This window comes from Mus musculus, chromosome 11, assembly GCF_000001635.26.
Source record: "Mus musculus strain C57BL/6J chromosome 11, GRCm38.p6 C57BL/6J".
Lineage (NCBI taxonomy): Eukaryota > Metazoa > Chordata > Mammalia > Rodentia > Muridae > Mus > Mus musculus.
The window spans coordinates 74145591-74158931 of NC_000077.6; the positions used below are offsets into that span (position 1 = coordinate 74145591).

At 42.8% G+C, this 13341-nt stretch overlaps 1 protein-coding gene across 1 annotated transcript; it reads left to right on the forward strand.

Moving 5' to 3' along the window:
• Positions 1-9565: 9565 nt before the first annotated feature.
• On the forward strand, positions 9566-10513 carry Olfr402 (olfactory receptor 402). The gene has a single exon (NM_146708.1). The coding sequence runs from the start codon at positions 9566-9568 to the stop codon at positions 10511-10513; it is 948 nt and encodes a 315-aa protein (NP_666919.1).
• Positions 10514-13341: the final 2828 nt, after the last annotated feature.

Here is a 13341-nt window from a genome sequence, read left to right on the forward strand (position 1 = left end):
AGCATCAATAATAGTGTCAGGAATTGATTCCCTCCTCACCCACCCACCCCCGAGCAGATTCTAATCGAAGTAAGAAAATCTGCCCCTGTTGCAGAGAAGGTTTCCATTGAAGGAGATACTGTACCGGTGTATATGATAAGGATGGATGGTAAGCCATTGGAGCCTTTAAACGTCAGATGGGGCATCCTTCAGCCCTGACAGTAAGAGGGACAACTACTCCTATAAAAGCCTTGTGGGTATCCAACATCTCAGAAGGTTCCCATCCAAAATTAACCATTAAGATAGACAATAAAGCATTTAAGTGCCTTATTGATACTGGAGCAGATAGAACAATTTTAAGGCAGCAAAAGATCCCACATGATTGGCAACTGATCTTTGGTCCCCAGCTCATAGGTATATGGGGTACCTCTCACACATTCATCACTAAACAGGCTTACAAATGGGAAGACCTGGATGGGGCTAGTGGCCTTATATGCCCCCTAGTGGCTCAAGTAGCCACCAATCTTCTAAGAAGAAATATTTTACAAGCCTTAGAGATGGTTCTTACCACCCAACCAGAAAGAGGCCACATTACAATAGAAGACATTATTTATAAAGATAATACCCAAGGAGACCCTAAAAACCCTCCTCCAAATCACCCCCAATTCTAGGGTACTCAGAATTAGTACTACCTGTCTTGATTGACTTTCTGATGAAGCCATCTGGGTCACACAGTGGCCTCTATCAAGGGAGAAGCTCAGAACCCTCACACAGATGTTGTTGCAACACCTCTTCCCCTCTCACAGTCCATGGAATACCCCTGTGTTTGCATAAAAACTTTCTCAGGGGAATGGAGATTATTACAAGATCTGAGGGCAATTAACAAAACAATGTGAGTCTGGGGCTACCCACAAAGAGGGCTACCCTACAACTCAGCTATCCCTGCCAATGTTCCCCTGTTAGCAATAGACATAAAAGACTGCTTTTTTTCCCCATCCTCCTCCACCCCAAGACTGCAAACGCTATGCATTCTCAGTAACCTCCATTAACAACTCTGGCCCATCCTCACGATGTGAATGGATTGTTCTCCCACGGGGAATGTCTAACACTCCCAACCATTTGTCAGGAGGCTGTAGCCACTGTAATGAAACCTTATTTAGACAAATGACTCAATATTTATCATTCTATGGATGATATTTTAGTTTGGAGAGAATCTTCCACCTCCCCCTCCCAACTTAAGGACCAGCCAATACCCTCCCTATCTTCCCTAAGATTCAAAATAGCTCTTCACAAAATCCAACATATTCTGCCCATTGCTTTTTTAAGAACAGAGACTTCCCTTAACTCAGTACATCCCCTCAAACCCACCCTATCCTTCCCTCAAAAATTAACTCTTGCCTCCCTCCAGAGCTTTCTGGGTAACCTCAATTGGCTTCGGCCCTGGCTCCTCCTTCCTACAAGCACCCTTCAACCCCTCTTTAACCTCCTGAAAGGAGACAAAAGTCCATCCTCCCTGAGAACACTGTCCCCAAAGGCAGTCTAAGCTCTAAATTCTATTAATGCAGCCCTAAAAAATATGGCTCTTGCTAGGTATGACCCAACAAAACCTATATAGATCCTCATCTTTAACTCATCCCCTACACTTGTAGGAGCCTTTTTCCAACCTCAAGAGGTGCTGGAATGGCTCCACACCATGATGGGTGGTACACCCCGAATTTTAAATGAGGTAGCATGATAAAAAATGGCAGGGATAGAGCCCTGAAAACCCTAGAGAAAGAACCTGACATTCTTGTCATCCCTTTCTCCCTTTCTGACATTCAGTGGCTAATCAATAATCACTCCTGCTTTACTGTCAGCTTAATAGGAGTCCCAGGACAAATTGACAACCATTATCCTGATGAAAAATGAGCCTCTGCCCTCCCTCTGCTGTGATTGCTGCCCCCTAAACTATTTTCAAAAGGGCCCATAGCAAAAGCCCCCTCAATATTTACTGATGGGGAAAGGGGGGAGTTGCAGCAGTAATATACTTCTTCCCTGAATATGAACCCCCTATCCTCCAATTCAAAGAGCTATCCAGTCACTCCCCCCAATATAAAGAATTATATGCCACCTATCTAGCTCTAAAAGAAGTCAAGAGCCCCCTTAACTTTTTTCAGACAGTGTATATGCTGTCAATTTGCTCCCCTGGGGAAAATAAAGAAATGCTCCTCTTGTGCATCCCTCATTACCACCCCAGCTTTACAGATGTTGGGTACCAACCCCCAAGGCCTTAAGTCCAATGCCTTATGGCAAATTGATGTCACCCATATTCCCCAATTTGGTAGACAGAAATATGCTTTTGTCACCATAGATATGTACTTGTGTTTTATATGGGATACAGCCCAAACAGGTGAAAACTCAAAAAGACTGATTCATCATATGCCCTCCACCTTGGCCATCATGGGCATTACTCAACAGATAAAAACTGATAATGGCCCTACCTTCACTAGCTCTCAATTCAAAACCTGCACACACTGGGAGATTGTCCATCATCTGGGAATTCCCCACAACCCCCAGGGACAAGGAATAATAGAAAGAACACATCAAACCCTAAAAGCCCAACTTCTAAAACAAAAGGCAACCACCTAGCCCCCAATGTATGGCTCTGATTACCCTAAACATATTTAACGTCTACAAAAACTCCAAACATCCTCCTATCTCCCTCCATTGTCTCATACCAAAATTAGCCCTCCCATCCTAGTATGATGGTGAGATCTTTGGGACAGAATTTGGAAGGGACCAGACCCCCTCCTTACAACCGGAAGGGGTTTCACTTGTGTCTTTCCACAGGACCAGCCTAAGCCTATCTGGGTTCCTGCCAGAAATGTCTGACACCACCCCACCAACCAAGAAGATGTCCCATCTCTCACTGACAGATCAAGAGGAAGAGGCAGAGGAAACACCACACCCAGAAGGACAAGATCTACTAGAAGGACATCCATGACCTGGTGACTGCTGCCCAGGCCATATGCCCTTCACAAGCCCTCATCTCCTCTATTCTCTTGGCTGTTTTTGTCATTCTCATGCTACCTGTGCTGCTGCCAAGCTTCTCCTTTAACCTTCCCAACACCTACCATTGGAGATTCTATGCTAGGGAAACCTACAATGGTCACAACAAAGTTATAGGGGCCCAGCTGTCCACTTGAAGGATGTCAAACCCGGATTGAGATCCCCCTACACCCAGATTCCATCTCCACTACACCCAGCCCTTTTCTCTGCTTTCCTTACTGAAACACGGGTGAATGTCTACAGGATGTCTCCACATATGGAGGTTGCAGATACTGGAGCTGCAGAATGGAATCCACCAGTCATGGTGGCAGAATGATCACCAACCTTAAAACTCAAGCTAAAGGGCTCTGCAGCCCTATAGGAGGAACAACAATATGAACTAACCAGTACCCTGCCCCCAGAGCTTGTGTCTCTAGTTGCATATGTAGCAGAGTTTGGCCTAGTTGGCTATCAATGGGAGGAAAAGCCCTTGATCTTGCAAAGATTATATGCCCGAGTGACCTGGAAGGCATGGCAGAGACTTGGTCTCCTTGCCTATACTTGATTCCCTTCACAGAAACCCTCACACCAGGCCTGGCCAGAGATTTCTGTGGACAAGCTCTGGTAACCAGGCCCACAGACCATAGTAAATCTCTTAAAGGAATATGTTTTATTGGGGCTGTTTAATCAGAGGTTCATTTCATTATCTTCATGACAGGAAGAATAGTGTCATGTAAGAAGATATGGTGGTTGAGAGGTAACTGAAAGTTCCACATCTGCCACAGAGATAAATCACAGGTTGCTATTATATTACTGGGATTTGGATGCCTTGAGCTTAATTCTGGAACATTGTTCTGTTGTGTCCGGGTCACCATGGGATCCCTAGGAGAACTCTAAGAACCTCGGACCGGATGTAGAGAAACAAGAGTCTTTATTAATTTGAGTCAGACTCGGATCACAAACCTTCCTACTGCACAGGACAGGAGTGCAACCCTGCCCCTAGAGGTTTTGGCATTATTTATACAAGCATAATCAGGAATTCTTTTGGATTTTAGGGTGACAGGGGGAGGTGACAAGGAAAGTCATCTTTCAAACATGACATCGACATCATTTGTTCAAGCTGTGGGGCAGAATCTTGCAACTGGGAGAGAGAACTCTTCTGACCTAGGAAGTAACTTTATGGGGCTATCAGGAACTAGTGTGTTTTTACAATTAGCCACAGCTGTCTGTAGATGCTTGACTACCCTCCTCTCATGGCCCAAACAAAGGACCTTTATCTCAGCAAGGATGTTTGGTATTCGCTCTTCCCAAGGACAGATACCAGCTGCCCTGGGAAGTGCTTAGCCATCCATCAGTGACAGTGACAGCCTCGGTGACATGGAGGCCAAGGGAGGTTGCCGTTTGTCTATTCTCAAGCCAGCATCTGTTGATCCCAAGGGAAGGGGTGTCATTAGGGAGTACCTCTATGAAGACAGATATAGCAATATTCTGGCACCAGATCGGTTCTCTCTGAATGGCTAGGGAGGGGTGGGGATCCCTGTCTTAGCTGCAGGAAAGAACAGGGGTGAGGGGAAGTTCTGCAAGTGATACAGAGATCATCTCAAATATCAGAACTACTAATGGTATCCAAAGGTGCTTTGCAAGAAAGAAAGCAATCAGAGTTACTACTCAGATATAAAGCCAATGAACCTGAACAATAGTAAGAATGGCAAGACACACCCAAGAGTGCAGTAGTGACATCTTGGAGGAAACCAACAACTGTATAATTGTTCTTACGACCCACTGAGGGAATTTTTTTTCTCTTTTGTATTTTTATTGGATTTTTCTTTATTTACATTTCAAATGTTATCCCCTTTCCCGGTATCCCCACCCCCCAAAACCCCATTCACCCTCCCCCTACCAGCCCACTCCTGCCTCCCCACCTTCGAATTCCCCTGCACTGAGGCATCTAGCCTTCACAAGACCAGGGGCCTCAACTCACATTGATACCTGGCAAGACCATTTTCTGCTACATATGCAGATGGAGCCATGGGTCCCTCCATGGGTGTTGGGAACTAAGAAGGGTAAGGGAAAGAGGGGCAGGAAGAGAGCCCACATCTGGCCAGAGTTCCTTCTATGCTCTGGGCAGGCAGACATGGGAAGGCTGCCAGATACTTTCCACTTGGCCCTGGGTTGGCATCTAAGACACTGACCCCACTCGACAGGGGGTGGACAGGGGCAGCCCCTGAAATCAGGGGTCCCGGGGCAACACCCTCAGCCCTGTGGTTATGGGAGAGAGGGCTGAGGGAAAGGTTCCCACACAGGCCAGAGTCCTTAGTCCAGACCTTGACTGGAGCACAGGAAGGCCTTCCAACAGGAGATTAAAAACAGCCTATTAGAGGAAAGCCTATCCCATCATCCATGCACAGCAGGTCTTGGTGAACAGAGACAGCCTATGGTTTTAGAGCTTTATTATAGAAAGGCAGGGAGAAAGAGAGAAGGTAAAAGGGAGAGAGAAAGAGACTGGTCATGGCCAAGAGGAGAGAAGGGGAAAAGGAGAGAGAGAAGAATGGCTAGAGTAAGAGGGAGAGAGCAAGAGGGAGAGAGAGCAAGAGAGCAAGAGGAGAGTATGAGGAGAGGTTAGAGAGTGAGGTGGGGCCAAGCAGCCCCTCTTATGGTGTTCTGTTATCTTTATTGTTGCTAGGTAACTGGGAGGAGTCTAGCCTGAAGGTCAGAAGCTTGGGACATTATCTACATGACAACCAGCCACACTTCTTCTGTGGGGGATGTGGAGGCGGTAACTTTGACAGAAGCCTTGAGTTCCAGGAAACATGAGGGAATGCCTACCATCCCATGTAGGTGAATTATCACCACTCCAGGGTTCAGACCTCAGCTTGACTGGAGAGCAGACTGTCTATAGACTAATGCCCCACACATGTGTACTCCTTGGTTAGTGATTTAGTCCCTTGGAGCTCTGTGGGATCTGGTTGGTTGATATTGTTCTTCCTGTGGGGTTGCAAACCCCGTCAGCTCCTTCAGTCCTTTCTTTAACTCCTCCATTGGAGACCCTGAGCTCAGTCTAATAGTTGTCTGGGAGCATCTGCCTCTGTATTTGTCAAGTTCTGGCAGAGCCTCTCAGGAGACAGCTATATCAGTCTCCTTTCAGGAAGCACTTCTTGGCATCCACAATATTGTCTGGGTTTGGTGACTGTATATAGGATGGATCCCCAGATGGGGCAGCTTCTGGATGGCCTTTCCTTCAGTCTCTGATCCACGCTTTGTATCTGTACTTGCTCCCATGAGTATTTTGTTCCCCTTTCTAAGAAGGACTAAAGCACCCACACTTTGGTCTTCCTTTTTCTTGACCACTGAGGGAATTTATGCCTAGTACTATGTAACAAGGTTGGTAAGGTCATGAACTCTAGAGGAGAGCCTACTATTGCCCAATTTCTAAACCAGTGGAATTTACAGCAGCATTTAAAATTCTTAGCATTGTATCCACAAATAAGTTTAGCTTTCACCCCTCATCAAAGAAGCTTCCCTCTACAGCAGACAGAGGTCATCACAGAAATACAACTTATATATCACAGAAATCCACAATTAGTCAAACTGCAGAAAAAAATGACTTTAGGGTGACAATATCTGTTGATACCTCTACAATACAATGCCAATATTTGAAGATCATGAAACATCAAAAAAGAGAATTAGAAAGACTATAAGACATAGAGGACCAGGATGTTGTTGTGAGGCAGTGTCTTCTAGGAATGAGAACTAATTGCTTATCCAATCCCAGGTGGTCAGCTGTAAACACATATATACATAAGTAACACTAAATTGGCTCTGTAAGTTGTATTTAAATATTCAAATAATGATATTTGAAGATGTCATGAATTTCTGAAAATATGGGAGGACACAATTGGAGTTTAAAGAAGGGGAAATTGCAGTGAGAATAGTGTAAATACAGGACTCATGTATGAAAGTCTCCAAAAATAAATATTAAATGACATAAACAAAAAAAAAATACAGGGATGCACAGATCTAGATGTGCACTGTGTGATAGGTGGGTCTCATAGAAGAAAATGGAGTGGGAGCCTGTAGAATAGATGTTAAGATTTAGATGTTCCTTAGAATGTTACAAATGTATATTTAAATTCTAGTACTCTGGTTACTGTGTGGCTATAAGAAAATTACTGAATCACTCTGAAATTAAATTCATTAATCTGTAAAACATGAGAAATATAGGTACAAGAGAGTCATTGGAAGGACTGATTGGAATTCAATCAACCCAACGTAAAGTTCTTGGTAAATGAGCACAATAAATGAGATAAAAGCTATTAATTGTTACTGTTACTAAAAGTACTAGTCATTCCCTTAAAGGAAATCTGTGGGTATTGCTGAATGGAATTGTCATGGAAAATCTAAAAAAAGGATATCATGCACATTCACAGAGTAAATAATGATAATAATAATAATAATAATAATAATAATAATAATAATAATAATAATAAAGCTGAGGCCCAATGGGGATAAGCAGTTGCTAAGAAAGGAAAACAAGTCTCTCCATCTCACAGTCAGTGCATTACCTCTGGGGTTTAAATACATAATCAGTAGACTGACAAGCTGAAGAGTATTAAGATTGTATTGCACAGCTGTTTCAGTTCTTTCTTTCCTCATCTCTATTGCTAAGGCTACCAACCTCAAGGGGCATGGCCTAAAACCCTCAGTTAGGCGCAATTTTACCTCCCTCAACTTCCTGTTTTGCCAAACGCAGTGATTCCATGGCCTCTCCTAGGATCATTACACAAATCTCAAGGCATGGTCCCTCTGGTATTCCCTAACAAGGTTCTAGGTGGAAACACATTTTATCCCTGAGGATTTGCTATGGTTACAATGGGCCTCTCTGACTTGCTTTCTTTCTTGAGTTTCTCCTTCATTCCCAGGCCCAACGCAGTTTCTCTCCTCAACCACAAGCTTAGAGGTCAGTCTGGCTGGGTCCTCAAATCCTGTTTATAGCAGGCATGTAAAGTAGCTATATTCTCAGTCTCAAGACCCTGTTCAGACCTAGCTCAGCAGACTGTTCAGACTTTGGGACAGCAGACAGCCCTTATGCACCTGTCTGTTAAACTAAGCTTATGTCCTATCTCCTCTATGTGCCTGTAGATAATGTGAAGGTTAGGACAAAGACAGAGGAAAAATTGTGGATCCCTACTGTGATGTGAAGATCCACTTGCCTCAAAATGATGGTTTATTAGGTCTTTTATCTTTGGCATGATCTTATCAGTTCCCAACCCATCCCTCATTCCGTCTGACTAATTCTGAGGCCCCAAGAGGGGACCAGTATGATGGAAAATTCTCAAGACAAAGATGCCTCCGCCTCTCTTTGTCTTGCTGACCTCTATATATACATATAGCAAATTGTTGTCATCCATAAAGCTGAATGAGTTTGTATGTTCCTTGTTTTCTCACATCACTTCTATGAAATCACACTGATTCCTGTGGATCACCAGGTGAGTATTCATGAGCTTTCCTCTAACCTTAAGTCACCAGATGGGACTTCATCAGCTTCTCTGACTTTCTTGGTCTTATAGATATGTTGATCAGTGTGTTATTAGCAATGTAGAGACTTGAAGCAGATGGTAAGTCTTCCTCAAGTGAGGTCAAGATCAGGTTCAGCAGCAGCAATGGTCCTTACCAGTGATGGTCCTCTCAAGATCCCATGAACTACAGACATCTTGGATGGTGCTGGTAGGTGACTTTACACACACCTATTCTCTTGCTGGTTGAGATTAAGGTAATAGCTATCATTCTGTGCCATGGTATGACTTTTAAGAGGAAAATTGTTATTATTGTAAATATGAATTTTTCAGTTCATATTGAAAAGTGTTTGAGAGCAAGTGGGTCTCTAGAGCTTCATGCTTTAACTAGAATCATCACAACTGCAAGGAAACGTGTTTTTCACTCAATTGTGCCACAGTCGCTTCAAGCCCTTCAAAATCTAGCTTATCCAAATTCATAGTGGTCTCATATAAATTATCTTTTGATAATTCTTGCTAACCACCAATGCATGGTTTGGGATTTGAGGGTTTGGGTTTTGTTGTTTATTTCTATTTTTATTTAGAATTTTTATTTGTTGATAAGTTCAGCCATTCATTTATTTGTGTGGTAGTGCACTGATATCATGAGACCACTAATGTAGGTTACAATAATGTTGCCATGCTCTTGTACTCTAGCAAATATTACTATGCCAAGGTAGCCAAAATTGGTTTATTTTTCTTTAGAAATAAGAAGGTTTTTTTTAAATCAGTGAATTGTGTCTATTAGACAATTGACCTGCTACACGTTACAAACATATTGATAGTCAAGCACTCCCAGTTCCTTTAACTGTTATATACCACAACAACAACACTGCATACTTTTTAATTATTTGTTTTATTTTTAAGATTACTATATAATTATATCATTTGTATGGAGGAAAGGGAAAGTTCCAATTTGTGTGTTCAGATAGCTATGATTTAAATTTCTCCAATTCACTGAGAGGTCCTGTGGTTTTTCCTCCTTGCATGCTTCTTTAAAGGAACTCATGCAGACAAAGCCTAGAATCAATGGAACCACTATTACTGAATTCATTCTTCTGGGTTTGGTGGAGACACCAGAGCTGTGGCCACTTGTCTTCATACTCTTCCTCTTGGCTTACATGACAACAGTTGGAGGTAACCTGAGCATCCTGGCAGCTGTCTTGGTGGAACCCAAACTGCACACTCCCATGTACTTCTTCCTGGGGAATCTGTCAGTGATGGATGTGGGGTGCATCAGTGTCACTATTCCCTCCATGTTGGTTCGGCTCTTGGTCCAAAAGCATACAATTCCATATGGAGACTGCCTCACACAGCTCTTCTTCTTCCATCTGCTGGCTGGGGTTGACTGTTTCCTGTTGACAGCCATGGCTTATGACCGCTTCCTGGCCATCTGCCAGCCCCTCACTTACAGCACCCGAATGAACTACACTATACAGAGGATCTTGGTGGCTATGTCCTGGGCTTGTGCCTTTAGCAATGCACTGACACACACAGTAGCCATATCCACACTTCACTTCTGTGGCCCAAATGTAATCAATCACTTCTACTGTGACCTGCCTCAGCTCTTCCAGCTGTCCTGCTCCAGTACCCAGCTCAATGAGCTGCTGCTCTTTGGAGTGGGTTTCATAATGGCAGGAACCCCTATGGCACTCATTTTTATCTCTTATATCCATGTGGCAGCTGCAGTTCTGCGAATTCGCTCTGCTGAAGGCAGAAAGAAAGCTTTCTCCACATGCAGCTCTCACCTCACTGTGGTTGCCATGTTCTATGGCACAGGCATGTTTAACTACATGAGACTGGGTTCCACCAAATTTTCAGATAAGGACAAAGCTATTGGGATTTTCAACACTGTCATCAACCCTATGCTGAACCCACTCATCTACAGTCTCAGGAACCCTGATGTGCAGGCTGCCCTCTGGAGGGTACTCACAGGGAGACGGCCAGCAGCTTGAAGAGGTCTCAAGGTCCCTTCCACATATTTAATTTAAAATAACAGCTGAGAATAGGGGTCTCCAGTAGTTTCAAATGCTAGAACAATTTTTCAGAACTCTTTCATCTTAGAACTTAATTTAAGGGATGATAATTATTGTTGCCCAAAGATCATGCCCATGTCTACATGATGGTGTATATATGGATCCTCCTAGGTTTGCCCTTTGAAGGTTCTACCTTTACTTAGTGTATTTTCCCTTTAGCTGGAGTTCCCAGAGTATCTCAGAAAATGTTCCTCTTGGGAGTCTTATTTCTTCCTCAAGTTTCGATACCTTTGGTCTATGTATGCAACCTAACTTGAGGAGAAATGGCTCATTCCTCTTATACAACTCTATATGATTCAGAGGAAATGAGAGAAATTTTGCACTCTGGTTTCATATTCCCTAGTAACTGGTATCTGCATGCAGTTCACAGACCTGACTGTACATGTCAAAACTCCACTCACAAGATAGAGACATTATGATGGAAAAGAGCTTCCCTCAATTATCTTCCTCACATTTCTCAACTTTAAGTGCCACACTACTCAATATTAAATTTCTCTGTAAATTCTCACTCTTCACCTCTAAATCCGAAAGATGTAAATCTAAGTTTCAATGCAAATCACACTATGATGACTTATCATGTCAGTGAAAAAGTGTGGCTCTACTCTAAAATATTCTCAATCCCATTTTCTGTTAACTGGCCACCAATCTAGTCATTACTTAAGTGCATCTTCCTCCTTACACGTTTTTTAGAATTAATCTATTCTTGAAAGTGCTACTATCTCATTGATACGTCTCTAATCCATAAATCCATCTAACACTCTCATCTGATCTGAATATATGAGTTAGCTTCTCCATTATATATGATTTGGGTGGGTAGACTGGAGGAATGGGCTAAGATAGAGTTGGAAAGAGGACATAAATGAAGGCAGTAGGTAGAGGATTTGTTGGGAAATGCAGATAAACTATGTGGACATAGGAGAGATTGGAATCAAGGATCAAAGGGTTGAAAAGAAATAGCAGAAGCATTACAGAGGTTGACATGGGCTCCAGGGATAGAATAGCATATGAGAAAGAATGCAAAAAAATAGGTAAGATGCCAAGAATATGTTAAAAGATTTCAGAGGGATAAAATTGGTATGTCAGAGATGGATTCTTTGGGTGTACTATTCTTGTGCTAAGGTGATAACTAGTTTTTGACAGTCCTGAAGCCATTATTGTTGTCTATCCTCTCTCCCAAGAAAAAGGTATCAAGAATTTTGCTGATAGTGCTGGAGTGCCTGAGGGTACATCTGCCATTTCTCTAGCCAGAGAGGCACCTATAAAGTCATGGAGAAGGTCTGCCAGATGAGGGAATTCAACAGGGTTAGGGGATGTACTGGGTAAGTGTCCAACAAAGATTGTCACTAACACCAGGGTCACATTCCTGTCTTCTGATTCCTGCCTACTAATGCTGTCCAAAGACAGAGTAAACAAGGGTCTTACTTCATTATGTTTAACTCATCAGACACACTTCAGGATACACACAATGAGCTTCGTACAAGGATCTAGAAAATGCTCTCAGATTGAATTCTCTGCTGTTCACAATTTTTTTGACCTCACACATTTTTTTTTTACCATCTCTTGACCTGTACTTGGTAAAATGAACAAGGAAGGCTCTCTCAGTCTAATATTTTTGGCTCTGTTACTCTATGTATCTAGAAAGATTCTTATTCTACTAGTGCAGGGAATGGTCACTTCTTCCACCATCACTTCTCAGCATTTAACACTACAGCAAAACATATCCCATTTGACTCCGAGACCACTGAGCTTCAGCCTATCACCATCTTGCCCTTCACGCCATACTTCAAGAGATAATTTGCCTAGTAACTCACCATAGCACCATTAGTGAAGTAAAACAGAGCAACGGGCATCACTATCACAAAGAAGCACATCTTTTATTTTTTAATGTTTTATTAGATATTTCTTCATTTACATTTCAAATGCTATCCCAAAAGTTCCCTATGCCCTCCCCAAGCCCTGCTGCCCTATCCACCCACCCCCACTTATTGGCCCTGCCATTCCCCTGTAGTGGGGCATATAAAGTTTTCAAGACCAAGGGGCCTCTTTTCTCAATGATATCCGACTAGGCCATCTTCTGCTACATATGCAGCTAGAGACATGACCTCTGGGGGTACTGATTAGTTCATATTATTATTCCACCTATAGGTTTGCAGACCCCTTCAGCTCTTTGGGTATTTTCTCTAGCTCCTCCATTGGGGGTCCTGTGTTCCATCCTATAGATGACAGTGAGCATCCACTTCTGTATTTGCCAGGCACTGGCATAGCCTCACAAGAGACAGCTATATCAAGATCCTTTCAGCAAAATATTGCTAGTATATGCAATAGTGTCTGCATTTGTGGGTGACTTTGGGATGGAGCCCCAGGTGGGGCAGTCTCTGGATGGTCCATCCTTTCATCTTAGCTCCAAACTTTGTCTCTGTAACTCCTTCTATGGGTGTTTTGTTCCCAATTCTACTAGAAATAAAGTATCCATGCATTGATCTTCCTTCTTCTTGACTTTCTTCTTTTTGCAAATTGTATCTTGGGTATTCTAAGTTTCTGAGCAAATATCCACTTATCAGTGAGTGCATATCTTTTGTGATTGGGTTACCTCACTAAGGATGATATTGTTCATATACACCCGTTTGCCTAAAACTTTCATTAATTCATTGTTTTTAATAGCTGAGTAGTACTCCATTGTGTAAATGTACCACATTTTCTGTATTCATTCCACTTTTGAAGGAAATATGGGTTCTTTCTAGCATCTG